The sequence below is a fragment of the Mobula birostris genome, chromosome 8 (genome assembly GCF_030028105.1).
Source record: "Mobula birostris isolate sMobBir1 chromosome 8, sMobBir1.hap1, whole genome shotgun sequence".
In the NCBI taxonomy this organism is placed as follows: Eukaryota; Metazoa; Chordata; class Chondrichthyes; order Myliobatiformes; family Myliobatidae; genus Mobula; species Mobula birostris.
Genome location: NC_092377.1, coordinates 23,591,247 through 23,611,840, shown reverse-complemented (window position 1 = coordinate 23,611,840; position 20,594 = coordinate 23,591,247). Strand labels below are relative to the sequence as shown.

The 20,594-nt window shown below is 39.8% G+C and overlaps 2 protein-coding genes across 2 annotated transcripts in view; one reads left to right on the top strand and one right to left on the bottom strand.

The window, feature by feature from the left end:
• heatr1 (HEAT repeat containing 1) overlaps positions 1–20,594 on the top strand; it is a 106,469-nt gene that overhangs the window by 71,806 nt on the left and 14,069 nt on the right. Inside the window, exons 28-39 of the mRNA XM_072264907.1 lie at positions 1,277–1,398; positions 3,263–3,391; positions 7,227–7,457; positions 11,245–11,374; positions 12,795–12,970; positions 13,521–13,570; positions 15,317–15,440; positions 16,228–16,371; positions 18,434–18,720; positions 18,964–19,114; positions 19,202–19,360; positions 20,207–20,341. Of these exons, the coding sequence (XP_072121008.1) occupies positions 1,277–1,398; positions 3,263–3,391; positions 7,227–7,457; positions 11,245–11,374; positions 12,795–12,970; positions 13,521–13,570; positions 15,317–15,440; positions 16,228–16,371; positions 18,434–18,720; positions 18,964–19,114; positions 19,202–19,360; positions 20,207–20,341 (1,838 nt within the window). The remainder of the gene's footprint in view (positions 1–1,276; positions 1,399–3,262; positions 3,392–7,226; positions 7,458–11,244; positions 11,375–12,794; positions 12,971–13,520; positions 13,571–15,316; positions 15,441–16,227; positions 16,372–18,433; positions 18,721–18,963; positions 19,115–19,201; positions 19,361–20,206; positions 20,342–20,594) is intronic.
• The window catches only part of lgals8a (galectin 8a), a 55,897-nt gene continuing 49,163 nt past the window's right edge, over positions 13,861–20,594 (bottom strand). Inside the window, exon 10 of the mRNA XM_072264909.1 lies at positions 13,861–14,465. Within this exon, the coding sequence (XP_072121010.1) occupies positions 14,228–14,465 (238 nt within the window). The 3' untranslated portion in view covers positions 13,861–14,227. The remainder of the gene's footprint in view (positions 14,466–20,594) is intronic.

Below are 20,594 nucleotides of genomic sequence, written 5' to 3'. Positions count from 1 at the left end.
TTCACGTACATCTGCTCTCACTCCATCCTCCCGCCACCCCACTAGGAATAGGGTTCCCCTGGTCCTCACCTACCACCCCACCAGCCTCCGGGTCCAACATGTTATTCTCCGTAACTTCCGCCACCTCCAATGGGATCCCACCACTAAGCACATCTTTCCCTCTCCCCCCCGCCCCTGCATTCCGCAGGAATCGCTCCCTACACAACTCCCTTGTCCATCCGTCCCCCCCATCCCTCCCCACTGATCTCCCTCCTGGCACTTATCCGTGTAGGCGGAACAAGTGCTACACATGCCCTTACACTTCCTCCCTTACCACCATTCAGGGCCCCAAACAGTCCTTCCAGGTGAGGCAACACTTCACCTGTGAGTCGACTGGGGTGATATACTGCGTCCGGTGCTCCCTATGTGGCCTTTTATATATTGGTGAGACCCGACGCAGACTGGGAGACCGCTTTGCTGAACATCTACGCTCTGTCCGCCAGAGAAAGCAGGATCTCCCAGTGGCCACACATTTTAATTCCACATCCCATTCCCATTCTGACATGTCTATCCACGGCCTCCTCTACTGTAAAGATGAAGCCACACTCAGGTTGGAGGAACAACACCTTATATTCCGTCTGGGTAGCCTCCAACCTGATGGCATGAACATCGACTTCTCTAACTTCCGCTAGGCCCCACCTCCCCCTCGTACCCCATCTGTTACTTATTTTCATGCACACGTTCTTTCTCTCACTCTCCTTTTTCTCCCTCTGTCCCTCTGACTATACCTCTTGCCCATCCTCTGGGTCCCCCCCCACCCTTGTCTTTCTTCCCGGACCTCCTGTCCCATGATCCTCTCGTATCCCCTTTTGCCAATCACCTGTCCAGCTCTTGGCTCCATCCCTCCCCCTCCTGTCTTCTCCTATCATTTTGGATCTCCCCCTCCCCCTCCAACTTTCAAATCCCTTACTCACTCTTCCTTCAGTTAGTCCTGACGAAGGGTCTCGGCCTGAAACGTCGACTGCACCTCTTCCTAGAGATGCTGCCTGGCCTGCTGCGTTCACCGGCAACTTTGATGTGTGTTGCATGGATCTCTGCTCATTTTGTTGTGAAGTGCCACCTCGTTTCATGTCATATGCATTTAGTGTTCAATACTCCTTCATTAGTATTGGCTGTGTTAAGTATTCTTAATTTAATAACAGATTATGTTGTAAATATTTCCCATGATTGTTAAATGATATGGAGTTGCATCAATGCGCACCCTGTAATAGCTGCATTTTGAACTTTGGGTTTACAGATGTCCTCGATGAGGAGAAGTTTAACGTGGAGCTAATTGTTCAATGTGTCAGGACTTCAAATATGCCTCAGACACACCATCATGCACTGCTGCTCCTGGGTGCTGCTGCAGGAATGTTCCCTGTAAGTACAACTGTTCTTTATAGCCATCAGGTTATCATAGAAGGATTCTGCTGTAGGTTCGTCTTGAAATGTCATAGGAAGTCATCCCTGCCTGTGGCCATGAAACTTTACAACTCCTTCCTCGGAGGGTCAGACACCCTGAGCTGATAGGCTGGTCCTGGACATTTCATAATTTACTGGCATAATTTACATATTACTATGTAACTATTTATTACTATTTTCTATTACTATTTATTATTTCTAAGACTATTACTATCTACTAATAGTAATATTACTATTTCTATTTATTATTTATGGTGCAACTGTAACGAAAACCAATTTCCCCTGGGATCAATAAAGTATGACTATGACTAAATGACAGTGAAGTGAGAGATCAGCCGTGAACTTGTTGAGTAATGGAAAGAGTAGGAGGCACTTCATAGTTCATTTTGCTGGATAACCAATGCCTTATAAAACCTCAGCATTACATCCTTTCTTTATTATTTCCGTCCACTCGAAATGAACGCAAACACTGCATTTGCTTTCTTTACTACTGACTCAACCGGCAAGTTAATCTTTAGGGAATCATACACTAGGATTCTCAAGTCCCTTTGCACATCTGATTTCTGAATTCATTGCTCATGTAGAAAGTAGTCCATGCTTTCATTCCTTCTACCAAAGTTCATGACTACACACTTCCCCACAATGTCCTGAAAGGCAAATGTGGAAATGTCTACGATTCAATAGTTCCATTTAATATCAGAGAATGTATAAATTATACAACCTGAAATTCCTGTTCTTCGCAGACATTCACAGAAGCAGAAGGGTGTCCCGAAGAAATGAGTGACAGTAAAAGCGTTAGAACCCCAAAACTCCCTGCTCCCCCATGCACAAACAGCAGCAGAGCAACGACCCTCTCCCTCTCCCACTTCAGCAGAAAAATCATCAGCACCCTCCAGCCACCAAGCAAGCGATAGCAGAGCCCCCAAGAAAGACCATGACCTGCAGTACAGCCAAAACTAATTGTTCACCCCACAATCTGACTTACCACAGGGTCTCTCCCTCCCTAATAAAAGGACAGAGAGGTATCAACCTTTCACAGCAAGCGGGAAGACCAACAAAGACAACGTCTCGCTATTTACAGTGTTAAAGTCTGCCATGTCACTTTTTTTCCGGGAGTTCTCCCAGCTCAAGAATCGGCAATAAGCTCTCCCCCTGGAACGAGAGAGAAAGAGAGAGCACGTGCAATTCGCCAATTACAGAGCCTCCAACACTTATTCTGCTGTTCCTGGTGTTCCATTTTCTTCTGCAGCACTTTATTCGGTGACACCGGCATAGAATTGGCGCATCCCCAGGGCCACAAGCCTCGGAACCCCAAAGGCATGCTCACCTTCTTGGCCGCATCCTTCAGAGATCGAAAAGTGGCCGGTCAGTGAGGCCTGGGAGCAGATCTCATTGCTACAAATAACCTAAGTTTGAGTGTAGCTCTAAGTCAGGGTCTTCAGCAGAACTCTGTCCACCTTGAAAAGGAAAAAAAAGACATTAAAAGTAGAAATTAAGCTGTTTCTGCAGATGAGCTCAAAGAAGTCATTACTGAGCGCCATCATAGCTCAGCCCCGCTTTCATTTTATTATTTTATTAAGTGTTAATTTTTTGAGTCTTAACTTGCTGTGTATTGGCCATTTTTATAATTATAATATAGTCTGATAAAATTAAAATACAAGCACATTGATACATTTCTTACTCACAATCCCACTTCCTCCCTCAAAATTTGTGAGCTACGTTAACCACTGTTTGTTTTGCTTCGTGTGCTGAGAAATCCACAATTACTACAGCATTAACAAGTTTCTGTTTTTAATTTATTTGTGACTTTATGCATTTATAGGACAAGGTTCTCCATAACATCATGCCCATATTTACCTTCATGGGTGCCAATGTGATGCGACTGGATGACAGCTATAGTTTCCAGGTCATAAACAAGACTGTGCAAACTGTCATCCCAGCTCTTATTCAGGTATGTTGGAGTAAATGTTTACTGCTGTCTGAGGGCAGAAATAAATCTCAGCAATATGTTAATCATTGCAATTTACCTCAAAACTCCCGATGGCAGTCCGTTTGGTGAAAAAACATGTCTCAGTTCATGAGCTGAGTTACTAGTGTTATGAAGTCAGCAACATTGGAGTTGCAAAGAGAAATTTCCAAGGATATAATTTGATTAAAAATGTTGTAAGCCAACACCAACAAATTACAAATTATTATCTTAAGGAAACTTTAACCCAATTGACATATATGCAGATCTATCAAGAATAGGGATATCTGCTTTCTGCAGAATCTGAGGCTAGGCATTTTTGCCCCATTTTCTGATTCTTAAAGAATTGCAAAGATACTACAGGAAGATTAGGTGTGTCACGTTCTTGAAAAGTAATGACTTTCCTGCAAAAAATTTATTTGAGTGTTTTGGTTTAAAAATAGCTTCACTGTTTTGTGAAGGATATTCATTTGAAAGGTGTTGTGCACACAATGTATAATAAAATGTATACTGGCTTTATCTTAAAGTAAGATAATTGTCTTTACCACATGGTTCCCAAAGACTATAGCACAGGATTGGTTATTTGGAAAACATGCCTGTGGTAATTCTTCCAAAGGGTTATATAATTATCATTGACACTCACTCTTTGCCTATGGTCCCTGCATATTTTTCCTTTACATGTACAGTACATATCCAGTATACTTTCAAAATTGCCTAGTGTTTTCAAACAGTGCTGATAAGGAAAAATAAATATCATCATCTTTCTTTTGAGCTTGCTGTGATTTCAGCTTTTCCAATCAGATTTTTTTCCCTGTGTTCAGTAGATTTTGCAGTTGGACCTGTTTAAAACTACACAATCAATCTCTAGCTTGCTACCTGGCATTTTCTGGAAGTTGTCCTCGGTGCCATCTTCAGAGCTATGAAAATTTGTATTGAAATAGTGTAGTGTATTTTGCTCAAGCATATTATAAGCTAGCTAATTAATTGCCATTATAGGCGCAAAGCAGGAATAACTGCACTAAATTCTATGGTACGGAGATTTTTCAATTCCTGGTCCATTCTGTGCACCCAGCACATCTGTGGTTACGGCATTTAGCCAGTGCGTCCCAGGATTAAGAGAAGTATCTGCCTTAGCATCAATCCAACGTTGATACAGGTGTATTTGTAGCGGGGTTTGGTAAGCAATGATAGGATAGGATTGAGCTCAGAAGTGATCTGTTCCACCGTTGGAAAGCTGAGTAGCATTCACTTAAGCTTAAGATGGTGGCACGCGCGGTCACAGGGGTCTCTCTGGATCCAACCAAAGATGTAATTGTTCGTCCTTTATGTCTTTTTTTCCCATCGCTAGACTGTGCTACATTGAAACTGACTCTTTAAGAGCTGTTTTGCTGCTGTTTCTTGTTTTGTTCTTGTTGTTGCTGCAGCATCTGTTGTTCTGCTGAACATACTGGGCTTGCTTTGTTGGTGCTGGAATATGTGGCAACACCTACGAGCTGTCCCCAGCACATCCTTGTGTTGGTTGTTAATAAAAATGTCACATTTCACTCTTCATTTCAATGTATATGGGATAAATCTGAATCTGAATTACATTGTGTCATTGGAGATTACTCCCACAAGGGGCCCCTGTCGTCTTGTGAACTATAGTTCTTCCACTCTTGAGTTATAAGGACTGTCAGGTTAGTATTTAGTGATCTGCAAGTGGCCATATTCTTGAGCTATTGATAGTTTCACCTACTTTTAATATCTGCAGCCTAAATTTTACATGGCCAGTTTTAGAAACTGCAAAATGCTTAATATATCTCTAATATACAACTGGGGGAGTGGGGGGAAGACCATAAGAATTAAATAAATAGCAGCAGGACGAAGTAGTTTGGCTGCTCACAGCTGTTGTGTCTTTCAACAAGACCATGACTGATTTTTTTCTCTGCTATGTTATTTTCCTGCCACTTTCTGTTATCCCTTGACTCCACCAATATTCCAAAATCAATCCATTTCAGTTCTGAATGAACTCTGAGCCTGCACAACCCTCTGGTGTAAAGATATCCAAATAGTCTTCTCACTTTAAGTTAAGAAATTGATCATTTCAGTCCTTAATGACCACCTTATTTAGTTTGTAAATTTTTGCCCAAGGTAGCATCCTCCCCATATTTGGCCTGTCAGAACATGCAGTAATGTTATATGTTTCAAATACCTCACCTCTCATGCTTCCGACCCTTTTTATACCAAAAACAAAAGGCCAAGCCGACTCATTCATTCCTCATTTGACAAACCTGCCTCTGGAACTAGTCTGATAAATCTTCAATAGGAAGTATATCCCCTAAGGTAAAAAGACCAAAATTGTACGCGATATCACAGGTGCAGACTACATGAATATAAGAATACCTGGGTGCCTTTGAACAACTTACACCATTTAAAAATCATTCAGTATTAATGGTTTTTCCATATAAGAGGATAAATTTACATTTTTCCACTTCATAATCCATCTGCTAATTTGTTGCCACACTCAGCAAGTTTGTGTATATTCCACTGGACAACTTCCATTCATATTCACACTGAGTTTCATGTTCTTTAACCAGATTATTTTTGTGGATTATTTATCGCTGAAGTCCAGCGAGGTAGCCTGCAAACCTAAGAACAACTTTTTTCCCCTCTATTTGTTAATTGAACACCAATCCACTCCAGTATATCATCCCCAGTTCCATGTGTTCAAATGTTGTTCAACAACCGGTTGCAGTGTGGGATCTAGCCCAAAACCTTTTTTAAAAAAATAGCCATATCTATGAGTTCGGCCTGTACTCTTGCAGCCGCATCCTCAAAGAGCTCTAGTGGATGAGTCAAAGATGATTGACCTCTCCTGCATACACATTGACAGCTCAGTCCTATTGTCTATATTTAACAACTGCTGACATCAGGCTAAAAGGTTGCTGTTCACTCTGTCCCTCCTTTCTTAAATAGTGGGGACAAATTAGAGTTTCCAGTATCTCCATAACCACCACTTTCAAAACTGTATATTATCTGTACATAATATTTCATTAATAATTTTTCTTCACTAATGCGTTATTTTATTTCCCTGTTTGCACTAGACCTTTGCTTCTTCAGTTTTGCTGGGAGGCTTTTTGTGTCTTCTCTGAAGACAGAGGCAAAGGGTTTGTCTAAATTCCTGACCATTTCCTTCTCTCCTACTATGAATTGTCCTACATCTATAAGGTGCCCACATTTTCCTTCATTAATCTTTCCTTTTTACATGCCCACAGATGCTCACAGAGCATGTTTCTGTTTCTCAGTGATGTCCTTTTATTCTGTTGTAGGTAAGAGTCCATCACTGAAATGTAGAAATTTCTATCTTCAGATTTAATTCCATTGTCACTTTGACAAGGTAATAAGAATATCAGAATTTGGAGAATGTGTTGAAGCAAGTGGTTCATTTGGCATGTCAGGAAACATTACATTTAATACTAAAAGAAAGATTAGCTTTATTTGTCACATGCATATCAAAACACAGTGAAACGCGCCATTTGCATCAAATCAAATCAGCGATAATTGTTCTGCCTGCCAACATAGAATGGCCATAACTCACTAATCCTAATTTATATGTCTTTAGAATGTGGGAGGAAAGCCATGTGGTCGAGGAGAAAATGTACAAACTCAGTACAGACAGTAGCTGGAATCGAACCTTATCGCTGTAAAGGATTGCACCAACTGCTGCACTACCGTGCTGCATTAAAACAGACAAACTTGCGTTTTAAGACTCTTCATTATAACTCTGTTCTTCAGTTCCTTTTCTGTATTCTACCCATTTGTATTTTTTTTTATTTTGCAGGCTGACAACGAAGGTCCTGTAGAAATCAAGGAGAATGTGGAAAATGTTGTAACAAAAATTATCCGTGTATTTGTGGATGCCATGCCACATGTGCCTGAACACCGGCGAGTGCCTGTTCTTTCTAAGCTCATTGAAACAGTGAGTGCGGAGCGTTTCCTGTGGGCCCTCCTGTTGCTGCTCTTTGAGCAGCATGTAACCAAGACCACCTCCTCAGTGTCTACTGACGAAAAGGTAAAGGTGGCTGGATTGAACGCTGAACCAAATCATTTAGCACATGGACAAATGTGAATTATGATGGTATTATCGACTGGAGCTCGGGGAAATTAAATTGGGAATAGTTGTTATAGGGTAAGTCCACATCAGTCATGGAATCATTTAAAGGCCACCTGGTCAGAATTCAGGATCAGCATCTTCCTGTAGGAAGACAAATGAGGATGGCAAGGTTTGTGAGCATTGAATGATAAACGATGCAAATTTAGTCAAAGAAAAAGGAAGCCTATGAAAGGTTTAGGAAGCTGAGAATGGACTGTGCCCTTGTGGGATATAATAGGAAGAGGGAAAGAAATCAAACAGGATCAGGGCTAAAAGGCATCCTGAGATGTCATTGACAAGTAGTATGAAGAAGAACTCCAACTTTGATTCAGTATTCAGCAAGGAGAAGAACATGGAAGATAATCGGATCAGGGAAAGAGTATACTGATATTCTCAGACGTGTTGTTAACATGGGTGAGGAAGTGTGGGTCTCTTTACCGACGTTAAGATGGAAAAAAGTACCCAGAGATTTATCCTATTAAGAAAGGAGATTGCTGGAGTTTTGACAGATCATTTTCTTTAGCTACAAGACAATTAATGTCAGTGGTAGGGAAATTATTAGAGAAGATTCTTAGGTATAGGATTTACAGGCATCTGGCTTATTGGGGATAGCCAGCATGGCTTTGTGCGGGAGAGGTCATGTCCTAAAGCTAAGTGTCATAGAGTACTACAGCATAGAAACAGGCCTTTTGGCTCATGCAGTCCATTCTGATCCAATCTTTTGCCTAGTCCCATCTGCCTGCACCTGGACCATATCCCTCCATACCCCTCTGATCTATGTGCCTACCCATACTTTCCTAAACATTACAATTGAATCCATATCTATCACTTCTGCTGGCAGCTCATTCCATACTCACACTACCCATTGAGTGATGACCTTTCCCCTCAGATTCCCTTTGAGTATTTCACCTTTCACCCTAAACTTGTGACCTCTAGTTCTGGTCTCACCCAAGCTGAGGAGACTTGATTGAGGTTTTATGAAAAAGGGGATGACGGTGATTAATGAGGTTATAAGGCAGTGGATGTTGTCTACGTGAACTTTAGTGAAGTATTCAACTTGGTCTCTCATGATGGTAAGCTGATCTAGAAGATTGAGGCACATAGGATAGGGATTTGGTGTTTAGGATTCAAATTTGTCCTTAGAACATAAAGTGCAGTGGAGGAGTGTTATTTCATTAGAGTTCTGTTACTGGTGATTCCTCCACAGATCAGTGATGAGAACTCTTTTGTTTGTGGTATATATAAATGATTTGGATGTCATTGTGGGTGGTCTAATTGGTAAGCTTCCAGGTGACACAAAAATTGCCAGAGCTCTGGAAAGTGAAGAAGGTTGTCAAAGGATGCAACAGGATAAAGACTAGATTGAAATATGGGCAGACAAACAGCAGATGGAACTTAATCCAGACAAGTGGGGGTTGTTTGCATCTTGGTAGATCAAATGTAAGAGGAAAGTTTGCAGTAAATGGCAGAACCCCCTGACAGCATTGATGTACAGAGGTTTCTTGGGCTGCAAGTTCATCTCTCCCTGAAAGTGGCAGCACAAGTAGATCGGGTGGTGAAGAAAGCATATGACATCCTTCCCATCAGCAATCGTGGCACTGAGTATTAAAATTGAGAAGTCTTTAAATGGCTGTATAAAATTGTAGCTCGCTCAGAGTTGGAGTAATGTGAGTTGTTCTGGTTGCCATTCTACAGAAGAATGTGGAGAACTTGTAGATAGTGCCCAAGGTGAACAACAGGAATCTTCCTGGATTTGGGAGCCTTCTATCAGTCGAGGTCGGCCATGGAAGTTGTGACTTAGCTGCCTACATGATATGCCAGCTGGTACACAAGCCAGGGCTAGAAGATATGGAGAGCAAGCCGTTGCCGATGCAACAACACCACCTCTCTACGCAGCTAATGAACCCAAAGGAACAGCAGAGACCAATACAGTTTGGCACCAGCAGTGTCGTTGGAGTTGCCTGTCAGTGTTGAACTCAGTATAGGGACTCCAGCTCTGGGCGTTTCCTGGAGGCTTACTCCTGAATCTTTCCCCAAGAATGAGTATAGCTGCAATGCAACCAACGTTTGAGATCAGAATATTCCATCCAGATTAGCTGCCAACCATGGTTGACAAACCCCACCTGCCTGAAGCAACTGGTTTAAAGGCACCAGTAACCTGCCGTTGCTTCTTCTCCTGTCTGTAGAAACCATTCTGCTGGGCTTAGTCGATAAAGCTACACATGAAGGCCAGGAGCTGGACTTGGTTATTAGAGACTATTTGAGGTGCACACCATTGGGAGCATTTAATAAGTAATGGAAGCTTATTGCCACTACCTCTTCAGGTCTGGCAGCATCTATGGAGAGGAATGAACAGTTGACATTTTGGGCTGAGAATCCTCATTCAGACTGGAAAGGAAGGGGGAAGAATCCAGAATAAGAAGTCGGTGGGGGGAGGGAAAGGATAGGTGGCAAGTGACAGGTGTGGCCAGGTGTTAGCGAAGATAGGTGGCTGGGGGAAGCTGAGAGGTGATCGGTGAAAGAGCTGAAGAAGAAGGAATCTGATAGAGGAGAGTGGATCATGGGGGATAGGGAGTGGGGTGATGGGCAGATGAGGAAAAGAGAAGGGGTAAGAGCGATACCAGAATGGGGATTGAAAAAAGAGAGGGGGGAGAAATTACCGGAAGTTACCGTGCCTATTACCGTGCTCTATCAAATTACGGTATTGCTTTGCACTGTTGTAACTATATGTTATAATTATGTGGTTTTGTCAGTTTTAGTCTTGGTTTTTCCTGTGTTTTTGTGATAGCTTTCTGGAGGAACATTGTATCATTTTTTAATGCATGCATTTCTAAATGACTAAACGAGGACTGAGTGTCCTCATAACCTAATCTAATCTAAGGTTAGAGAAATCAATGTTCATACCATGTGGATGGAGACTACTGAAACGGAATATGGGTAGGAATAAGGGGCTCTGCCCGAAACATCAACTGTACTTTTTTCCCGGAGATACTGCCTGGCTTGCTGAGTTCCTCCTGCATTCTGTGTGTGTTGTAGTGTAGAAGATGTAGGGTACAAGGTAATTTTCTGGGTTGGCATGTTGGACAACCAGAAGTAGACTATTTTAGATCTAGTGCGATTAAGAAGGATTATTTAATTATTTTTCACCTTAATGGACCTTTAAGGATGTGTGATCATGATACGAAAATATTCTGTATTAAGCTGAAAAGTAATTTATTTCAATCAAAAACAATTTTTAAATATAAACAAAGCAAATTACAAAGGTTAAGGTATAATTGAATCATGGTAGCTTGGAAAACTATATTAAAAGTTGTGACACTGGAGAAACAATGACAAGCACTTAGAGAATGAATAGATAGTTTACAATAAATATTTATCTCTAAATGGGACAAAATTCCAACAGAAAACATGGTCTAACTGCAGACAACAATAGTAGAAATGCAAGCCTCATACCATACCAAACCTCGTACTCATAACATATTTTGTGTCTATTATTGATCATTGGGATGTTAAAGGATGATGCATGAAATTTCAGTTTATATTAAAGTGAGACACTTTGAATGTATGTCTTGAGTTGAAGACATCTCTAGAGGAAGTAGTCATGTTTGCATCCCACTCTCCCCACCAGCCTTCATCAGATGGGTAGTATTTAATTTTTAAAAGACTAACTTGCAAATAACAAAAGTCTATGATTTCATTGTAACAGGAAACTGTTTTGGAAAGTGATGTTGAATTCTGGATCACTGTTGGCTGCGAGTTTACTGTTCAAGAACAACTCCAGAGCTTCATTAATATTTTGTGTTACTTATCCAGGCTCCCTGAAGACAAAGAGGAAAGTAAGTAGTACATAGCATGTCATTAATTTCAAATAAATGTCCTGATCAGCAAAACACAAGCTGATCCAAAGAACTGGATATGCCTGTTTCTGTGCTGTAGTGCTCTATGATTAGTTCAATAATTACAATGTCATTTTAGCAGGGAAATGGTGTGAGTTACCTTCGGACAGAGCTTTCAAACCACTCTTCAACCCATTTCTTCTGATCTATGTATTATAAAGTTACTTTGTAAAACAATCTTTGTTTTAATCTTTTAGCAAGTTGTCTATTTAGTGTCTTCATTTTGCAGATTGTTCCCTATTCTGACTGTAGTGTTCATATATAATATCACTTGTGCAATGTCACTTTGTCACCATCTTGTTCTTGATGCTTTGAATGAACACTACAAATTATGAGTTCTGAAAACATGAGTAAAGACATTTAATTATTATATAACTAAATTAGGACATGACACAAAACTTATTTCATATGGAGATCTCACCTTGCTTTAAAATATTTTACTTTGCCTTTTTAAAAATGCTAAGTACTTGGATAGGAAAAGTTTGAGGGATATAGGACAAATTCAGGCAAGTGGGACGAGCCTTGGTTGGTGTGGGTTAGATCAGCCAAAGGGCCCATTTCCTTGCTGTATACCTTGGACTTGTTCTGTAGAAGTGCCACAAGTATTTGCCTGATTTTTGTGGTTCCAGTTGCTTTTCACTTAATCTAGCAGGTATGCAATAAACAGTTCTGTAAATTCAATTTTGGGTTATCTATGCTACATTTACTGATAAATTGGATTGCTTCATTGATTAAGAATACGTTGTGAAGTGAATTTTTACTTGGGATGGAATTAATTCATCATCTTTGTGCATTGTACGTCTTCAAATAAAACAAACACCATTTTCCATCTAAGTTGAAAGTATCTCAGAAAATGACCTTATTACAAAAATATCGCTGGCTGGTGGCGTAGTGGCATCAGCGCCGGACTTTGAAGCATAGGCTTCCGAGTTCGAATCCAGCCGGCTCCCCGGCACGCTTTCCATCTGTGCTGGGTTGAGCGTCGAGCTAACAGCTCGACCTTGTAAAAAAGAAATTATATGCTACAGAAACATCAACAGCAAAAAGTTGATGGTCTATGCTCTCTCGTGAGTTTAAAGGCAATAAGAAGAAGTGAGACATAAATGTCATTACCTTAACTCACCAAGGTAACCAGAATTTCCAGTTTTTAGTTTGCATCTAGTTCAGACATTTTCTAGAAAGCCTCCCAGGAACCTGTTAAGTTGGCTTTATGCTGGCATAACGGTTCTTTGCAGTTATGTACTAACCTGACTTGTTTTTCATTTAATTTATTACCCAAACACTACAAATTCCTATGCATACTCTGTTCCGTTTGGACGAAAGGTTATCTTTACTCATTGTTTTCTTGAAACTCATTTAGAAGCAGCCAAAGACAAAGGAAAAGCAAACACAAGGAAGAACAAAGTGGGACAGTCAAGTGAAGCAGAACCACTAATCAACATCGATGCTCTGACAGCCAAACAGCTACGCCATTTCAAATTCCTTTCCATCTCGTTTATGTCTCAGCATCTCGCCTCTGAAAGTTTTATTGGAAAGGTAGCTTCTTGTTTCAAATTAAATAGTGGTCAGAATCTTTTTACATTATTTATTAACAGCGTGTATTGTGTATCTTCAAAAAATTAAGCTTTTGAAGTTGAAGATCTAGAATGGAGTGGAATTAATCCAATTGTCAAAATATATTGTGCAGTTTGATTTAACTTCATATGTTTCAGCAGAATTAAATATCACTGCCCACAGTGTGGGGTTTTCTCTTTTTTTAACCTACCCCACTACCAAAAAAATTGTAAGTGGAAGATAACAATTACGTATTCCTAATCTGTGTGATTATCAGGCACTTTGCAGTTTCTTTTTCCAATCTGTCTCATCATTTCCCACTTCCCAAACAAACTTCTGAGATCCAGTCTTCAGGTAACCACACCTGACTTTCTGGCAACATGGGAAAAGAACTGACTGAACGAAAACTTGCGTGGATTGTAGATATTTTGTGAAAAGACCATTTATGTTGTGGATTCAATGCAACTGTAGGGCTTAGAAAATCCTCTACTCAATGTCAAATATGCTCACCATTCCCTTGCTTTAATGTCAGGTTGCAGAGTGTAATACTTCTGAAGAAGCACTGCAGAAGCTTGAACAAAGGTAACCAATTTTGCAATTCTTGGGGGATAATTACTTTCCTGGATTCAGTGATGCTGTTTCTCTTGTAGGCAATTTTTTTTAAATCTTAAATTAACCATCTTGCCTCCACTGCCCGATATCTTATTGTATATTTGCCTTGTAGCCTGGGCTGGACATCATGCATTTGCACTTGTTCGCTCTTATTAAAACTTTCAATGGGCATTCAGTAACTCAATAAAAACAAGCCTGATATGAGTCAATAAAATGTTTTATTTTGCATATAACTAATATGTGGCATTAGTTATAATCAAATTTCACCATTCACTTTCACATATTTGATTGTAAATCTGGAAAATAATAAACTGTGGTTAAACAGTTAATGACTGCTGTAAAAGGAATATGGACACCCTTTGAGTGCAAGCCCTTATGGCCCCAATAATAATGTGTTTATAGAAAGACTGAAGCAAGATATTAAATTAATGCTGTAAAATCATCCTACAGGTGGGACTTTAACAAATAATTCATGTATTTCCACTTAAAAATTTCTGTGAAATTGAGAAATTAGTAAAAAAAAAAGGTCCAAAATCTGTCTGATAATTTGTATTTATCTTCCAACCAACTCAGGTATAATTTAGCCATCACTTTTATAGTTATATAAACTTCCTGCATCAACAAGAACTATGCATGAAGATGGCAATCTATTACCATTGGAAATGGTGGTCGTCCATTGTGTCCAACGATGACAGGAAACCTGTGCGACAAACCTTTTAAAGTGAAAAAGCCATTACATTGGGATAGTTCCACTCTCTCGACCTCAGAAGTCTGGGTCCAGCGGTATGAATAAGCGTCACAAGCTGGGGTCTTCTTTGGTTGCAGTGGATGACCATGACGTCTTCTGTGCCCTGAACTGTAAAAACTGAAGAAAGCATGGTAGTATTAGGTCTATAGATTAAGCTTGGGTTCTTCTGATATCTATTGAGAATGTCACTGGCTGGATTCCACTCAATACCCATCTGTAGTTTCTTTAAAATGATGTTGGTGATCAAAAGAAAAATAAGTTGATTATTTGTGAGTTTACAAATGTTTATCTGGCTCAGAGCAAACCATCTCTATGTGTAGCTTGGTCGCCTTACATAATGAACGGGTGACAGAGAAATACATCACAGCCCTGCCATCCCATTGAGTCCATGCTGCCCATCTATGTTCATCCTATAATGACTCACGCAGTTACGGGGAAAATATGCAAATGTCACACTTAAACACACCACAAAGTCAGGTTTGAACCCAAATTTCTGACATTGAGGCACAGAACTTCCAGTAAAAGCTGGATATTTCTCCAAGTGAGTGCGGGACATTAAACTGTACGTAAAATCACTGTCAGTTATTTGTACGAGTGATCACCCAGCTTAATTGACAAGGGAATTTCGTAATCACCCCCCACTTTGGTTGAGGTAACATTGACAAGGCATGCAGCCAAAGAAGGTATCCATTGAAAGCAAATAATGCTGGAATGTCTTGGTGCAGAGACAGAATCTACTTGTGTGTACATTCCCATAATTAATTATGTTGTATAACTTTTGAAATGTAAACTATCCAAAAATTTAAACAAAATGTTTAAAATTTCTTCCTATATTGTAATCCCTAGATTATCGTGATACAATTAAACCTGTTATTTTTCTGTGGTTCGTAAGTGTCCTATATGGACCAAATGGCCTGACTTTGCTCCTATGTATATATTATGGTCTATAACTGCCCTGTTTTTCCTAGTTTACTGGAAGAGATACTTTGCTACATCAATGTGGTTGCCCACAGTGTAGAGGAGAATGCAGAAAAGCCAACAGCTAAATTCTGGAGAACTCTACTCAACCGGTCATATGATGTTCTGGATAAAGTAGGTTATCTTCCATTTCTGGTGTGCTAACTTGCAGACACTTTCGATATTCTGTTTATGAAACACATCTTAATAATGGAATAGGCAGCAGGAGGGCTTTGGACTTGCGGAACCTCCACGACTCTTCATTGTAGTAACAGATATGCTTATTCACTGGGTAGAGAATTCCAGAAATTCAGTAATATCAGAAATCTTATATCTTAAGTAGCCAAGCCTTTTTCTGATGACTGCTGTCCTTTATCAAGAGTCTCTCACAGAAGAAATGTCAGCACCATCTGCACTATCAGGATCCTGCAGAATATTACATATTAATCAGATTAACTTTCATTTTCCTCACTTCAGATAATATTGCCCCACTCTGCTCAATCTTTCCTCCTGTGACAATGTTTTCTTAGCCCTGGAAACCATCTAGTGAACCTTCCTTGTGCCACTTCTAAGGCAAGCATACAGTTTCTTATCGCTCCACCACATATCAAGAAAGGTTCTTAAGTTGACAGGTCTGCACCCTGGGGAAGTGCTGTACTTGCATATATACTGCCTCTTGGCTGAGATAAACAAAGTTCTGTTTTGCTTTTCAGTGGATGTAAATGCCCCATCACACTATTACAAGTAAAGGGAGTTTCTCTTGCACTGATTGATAATCACGCCTTCCTAGCTAGTATCACATGAATAGGTCATCAGCTACATTATTTGCAGCATATTGATAATTGGATATCTTGAGTTAGGGCTGGTCTGCAGTAACAATCCTGACTTGGTTACTTATAAGGATTTCTTTCCTCTAAAACAGGTGAATGCCTTGCTACCCACCGAATCTTTCATTCCAGTGATACGAGGACTGATGAATAATCGCTTACCATCTGTAAGGCGGAAAGCCATGGATCTCCTCAATAATAAGCTACAGCAGCACAAAACTGAATGGCAGGAACATCAGGTAAGGTTTTTATTTTCTTTTAGATCAGATACAGAACCTTACAAGTAAGCAGGCAGTAGAAATGTGAATGTATTTTCACATACTATGAGCTGCTGTTTACCTTTTAGAACTCAGCCTTTCCTCCCGCAAGATCAACCTGTGAATTATTTGAGCAACATGCGCAAAGTGCTGGAGGAACTCAGCAGGCCAGGCAGCATGGAAGGGTGTCGGCTAGAAATGTCAATTGTACTTTTATTCCAGTCCTGCCGAAGGATCTCACCCCAAAATGTCAACTGTGCTTTTTCCATGATGCTGCCTGACCTGCTGAGTTCCTCCAGCATTTGTTTGGATTTTCAGCATCTGCAGATTTTCTCTTATTTGCGAATTATTTGATTTTGCCTGCTCCCTGTTACTCTTCCTTTTTCTCTCTCACTCTCATTCTCACATAATACTGACGGATGCCATTTCAGGTTCAGATTTATTTAACTCTGGTACATGGAATTGTCCAAGATTGAAAAAGGAATCAACCGTGATTGAATGTTAGAGCAGCCTATGCAGACAAAATTGCCGAATTCTTCTATATCAATTGGTTTAATGGAGATACCAAGGAGTTTGTAAAATAATGAGGGGAATGATCAGTCTTTTTTCCAAGGGGAGCGGATTCTAAAGCTAGAGGGCATTGGCTAAAGGTGAGAAGGGAAAGACATAAAAAGAATCTGAGGAGCAACATTTTCACACAAGATAGATGGGATAAACTACCAGAGGAAGTGGCATGGGTAGTTTTTTGAAAGGCAATAAGACAGGTAGATGGTAGGAAAGGTTTCGAGGGATATGGGCCAAAGCAAAGTAGCTCAACTAGACAACTTAGCATGGATAAGTTTGTTAAAAAGGACTCTATATTTCTGTTAACTTTGATTCTATGAACTATATTTTCTTGTAGGCCATTTCTATATTGTAGTTTTAAAAAATCACTTGATCACTTTATTCTTTGGTTCATGCTCTTAAATACATATATATATGTTTCTGACTCACTGGACAGTGTGAATTTTTTTTGCTGTTTTCCTTATCAAAATACTGGAATATAATTATTAAATCGTTTAAATGTTGTTGTTTTAATGAAAAGCCTAACATTGGTCCCCTGGGTATCATTTTGATTTATTTTCATACACTGTTAATATTAACAGTTCCTCAAGTGCATAATTCAAACATCCAGTGCTTTTTTTTATTTTTGGTACGTTATTAAATTTTCAAAGAGCTTTCATCAGAAGCCCTACATTTGTTGTTGATATTCTCAGTCTTAAAATTATCCATTCTATATTCAGAGGACTGAGCAATATAAAGACACAAGAGTATACACATGAAGGCACTCAGTATCTGAAAGAGAGCCATACTTTTCAGATGTTGGTTGATCTGATATGTATTTCCCCACAGCAGCTAGTATTACAGTTTGGGATGGGTGGTGGGAAGTAGTTGATTCTCTCTGTATTTAAATGAATCTCTCAATGTGCTGCTCACTTTGTTTTTTCAATCTCGGATTGGAACATCACAAATTTTCCTCCCTCTCTTTGTCTCCTGCTCCATCACTTTTTATCTCCCCTTTTTTCTTTCTCTCTCTGTCTCTCCATCATTCACCTGCCATCATCTTCCAGCACCAGCCTCACTCACTGTCCTCATCTGGCACTGTCATCTTACATTCCTCTTCAGTCCACCAATTACATCGGAATTCTTTCTCACCACACCCTTTCTCCTCTCTATACAGGCCATCTCACCTTTCCACTCTGTCAAGATTTAGGGCTTTGACCCAAAGCATCAATAATTCCTTTCCACCCAACTTACCCCACTGAGTTCTGGTGGAGAGCAAAGCAATTGCCAACTTCTGTCTTCTAAGAATTGATGGAACAATGATAATGACTTGACATTATTGGACTCTGTTAAATCTGCAAGTCTATCCAGAGACTAATTAAAAACTTAGACACTGTTTCACAAGCTTGCCTTGCCTTTCTGTCAATGCATTTTTACATCTAGTTTTTTCTTTGTTAATCTCCTTGTGTGCAATAATTACATAAAAACATCTTTTTGCCAGGTGAAGTTGCTTTTGAGCCTAATTGAGGACTTTCTAAGCATTGTTTGCTGCAAGGAGATAGAAGTGGAACAGGCCGTAAACCGTCAGACCGCCCTCTTCAGCCTGAAACTGTTGTGCAGGTGTTTTGGTACAAGTCACCAGGATTTGTTTGTGCCTGTACTGGTGACTGCCGTTGACCTCATCACAGAGGACAATGAAGAGGAAAAGAATCTGCTGGGCAATGCATTACTTTGCATTGCTGAAGTTACTACTGCACTCAAAGCACTGGCAATACCACAACTTCCAAGGTATGAAAGTAACTCATTTTACATAATGAGAATTTTGTAATAAAGTCTTGCATAATGTTTCCTCTGAGTCTCAGGAAGAGATGTCTTATCAATATTTGTACTACACAATACAGTGAATGGATATTTCCTTCCAAATTTCCTCAGGCTGCCCTTTTATTGTAAAGTAATTGCTCATATGATCTTGTTTGTGAACTTCTTAGTGTTATAAATACTCAGCCCTTTTGATGGATTTATTCTGTACAGGCTGATGCCAGGACTTCTGAGGATCTTGAAAAAGCAGAAGTCTCTGCTGTCCAATGAGATTTATTTGCTCAGTGCTGTAACAGCATTGCAAAGAGTCACAGAAACACTGCCACATTTCATCAGCCCTTACCTACTCGACGTTCTAGTACAAGTAAGCTTTTTCCTGTTGCATTACAGCAAATAATTCATCTTTATTTTCCTGAAGCTAAAATAATCATTAAATTATACTCTCATATAGGTCACCCGGTTGACCAAGATTACTGAAAAGGCAAGCCACTCATCACAGCTTGATAAGCGTTTGACCTCACTTCAAACTACATTGGCCACAAAGCTAGCTTCTCGGGTTCTGTTGCCATCGATTAGCAAGTGCTATGATAAAGTTGCTGACACCAAACAGGTTAGCGTTTTACTCCAGAGATTTTAGCTTTATCTCTCTCTTCTATTTTGAGTTGTAGGTGGAGCTGCATTTCTAAAGTCTACGCTTATTGCTTTGAACGTGACAATCTCCTGCTTACAGTTAACTTTGGAAATTCAGCCATTGGGATTGCTTGCAAAGCTTTCACCCAGATGGTTATTTCAAGTGAGAGCTGAGAAATATCTAGTAGTACTCTGTATAATTAAAAATCTAGTATTAGTTATAGTAAGACATATATTTAATTATTTATTACTCTTATGAGTTCTAAATGCTTTTAGAAATATATGAATAGTGAGTGCTGTTTAATCAATCTTGAATTTAGTTATGATCATTTTAATTGAGTTTCAAATTATTTCTACATACTCGGGCTTTGGTCCTGTATTTCACAGCTTTCCTCAACTTCATTTACTTTATGAAATACAATAAATCTCATTACCTACTTTCTATTTTGGTCCTTGACTGAGCTCCATTTTGGTCTGTTATTTAAAGGAGACATTTGCAGAAATCCTGTGTTCTGTAGAACTCCTGAACTCTGTCTCTTGTATAACAACTGTTCCTTGTGTTGTGTAGCTGTAATTTTACTATCCACTTGGCTCTAGCTGTGATTTTTATCATCAGCTTTTTGCTGTGTCATGGATAGTTCACTGTTTAATAAGACAGAGTAGAAACCACATGGATCAGAAGAAATGGCTGTTTTTTTAACTCTTGAGAGAAGATGGATTTGCAGTTATGATTTCAAGCAACTATAGGATGATCTATAAAATCCAGTTGATTGTGAGTCTTGGGCAAAAACATGACCAGTTTCTGACATGTTGCTATTTTCTCTAGCATTGCTTAGGTCCACTTCTTGACATTCTGAAGGAACATATTTGTCAAATGGAAAAGGTACAATTGAATTCCCATCAATCTGAGCTCACGTCATTCTTCCTGAAAGCCCTGGATTTCAGAGCTGACCACTTGGAGGTAGGACCCACAGAGTTCTTATTTTCAAGATGAGATAAATTTGCAACAACACAATTAGTTTCTGAATATTTTTTAATTTGGGGGAAAAGTGGTGTAAGTAGTGTCAGTTGAATGACTGGGGGTTGTATATGTGCTGGTTTGGCACTGTCTGGCAGCAACACTTGATGCCTGATAGCTACGGAAGGAAGCCTCAAACCACTTTCAGGTCTTGATCTTGCCCTGCACTGAGGTAGTTTGTAGATTTGGGTTAAGC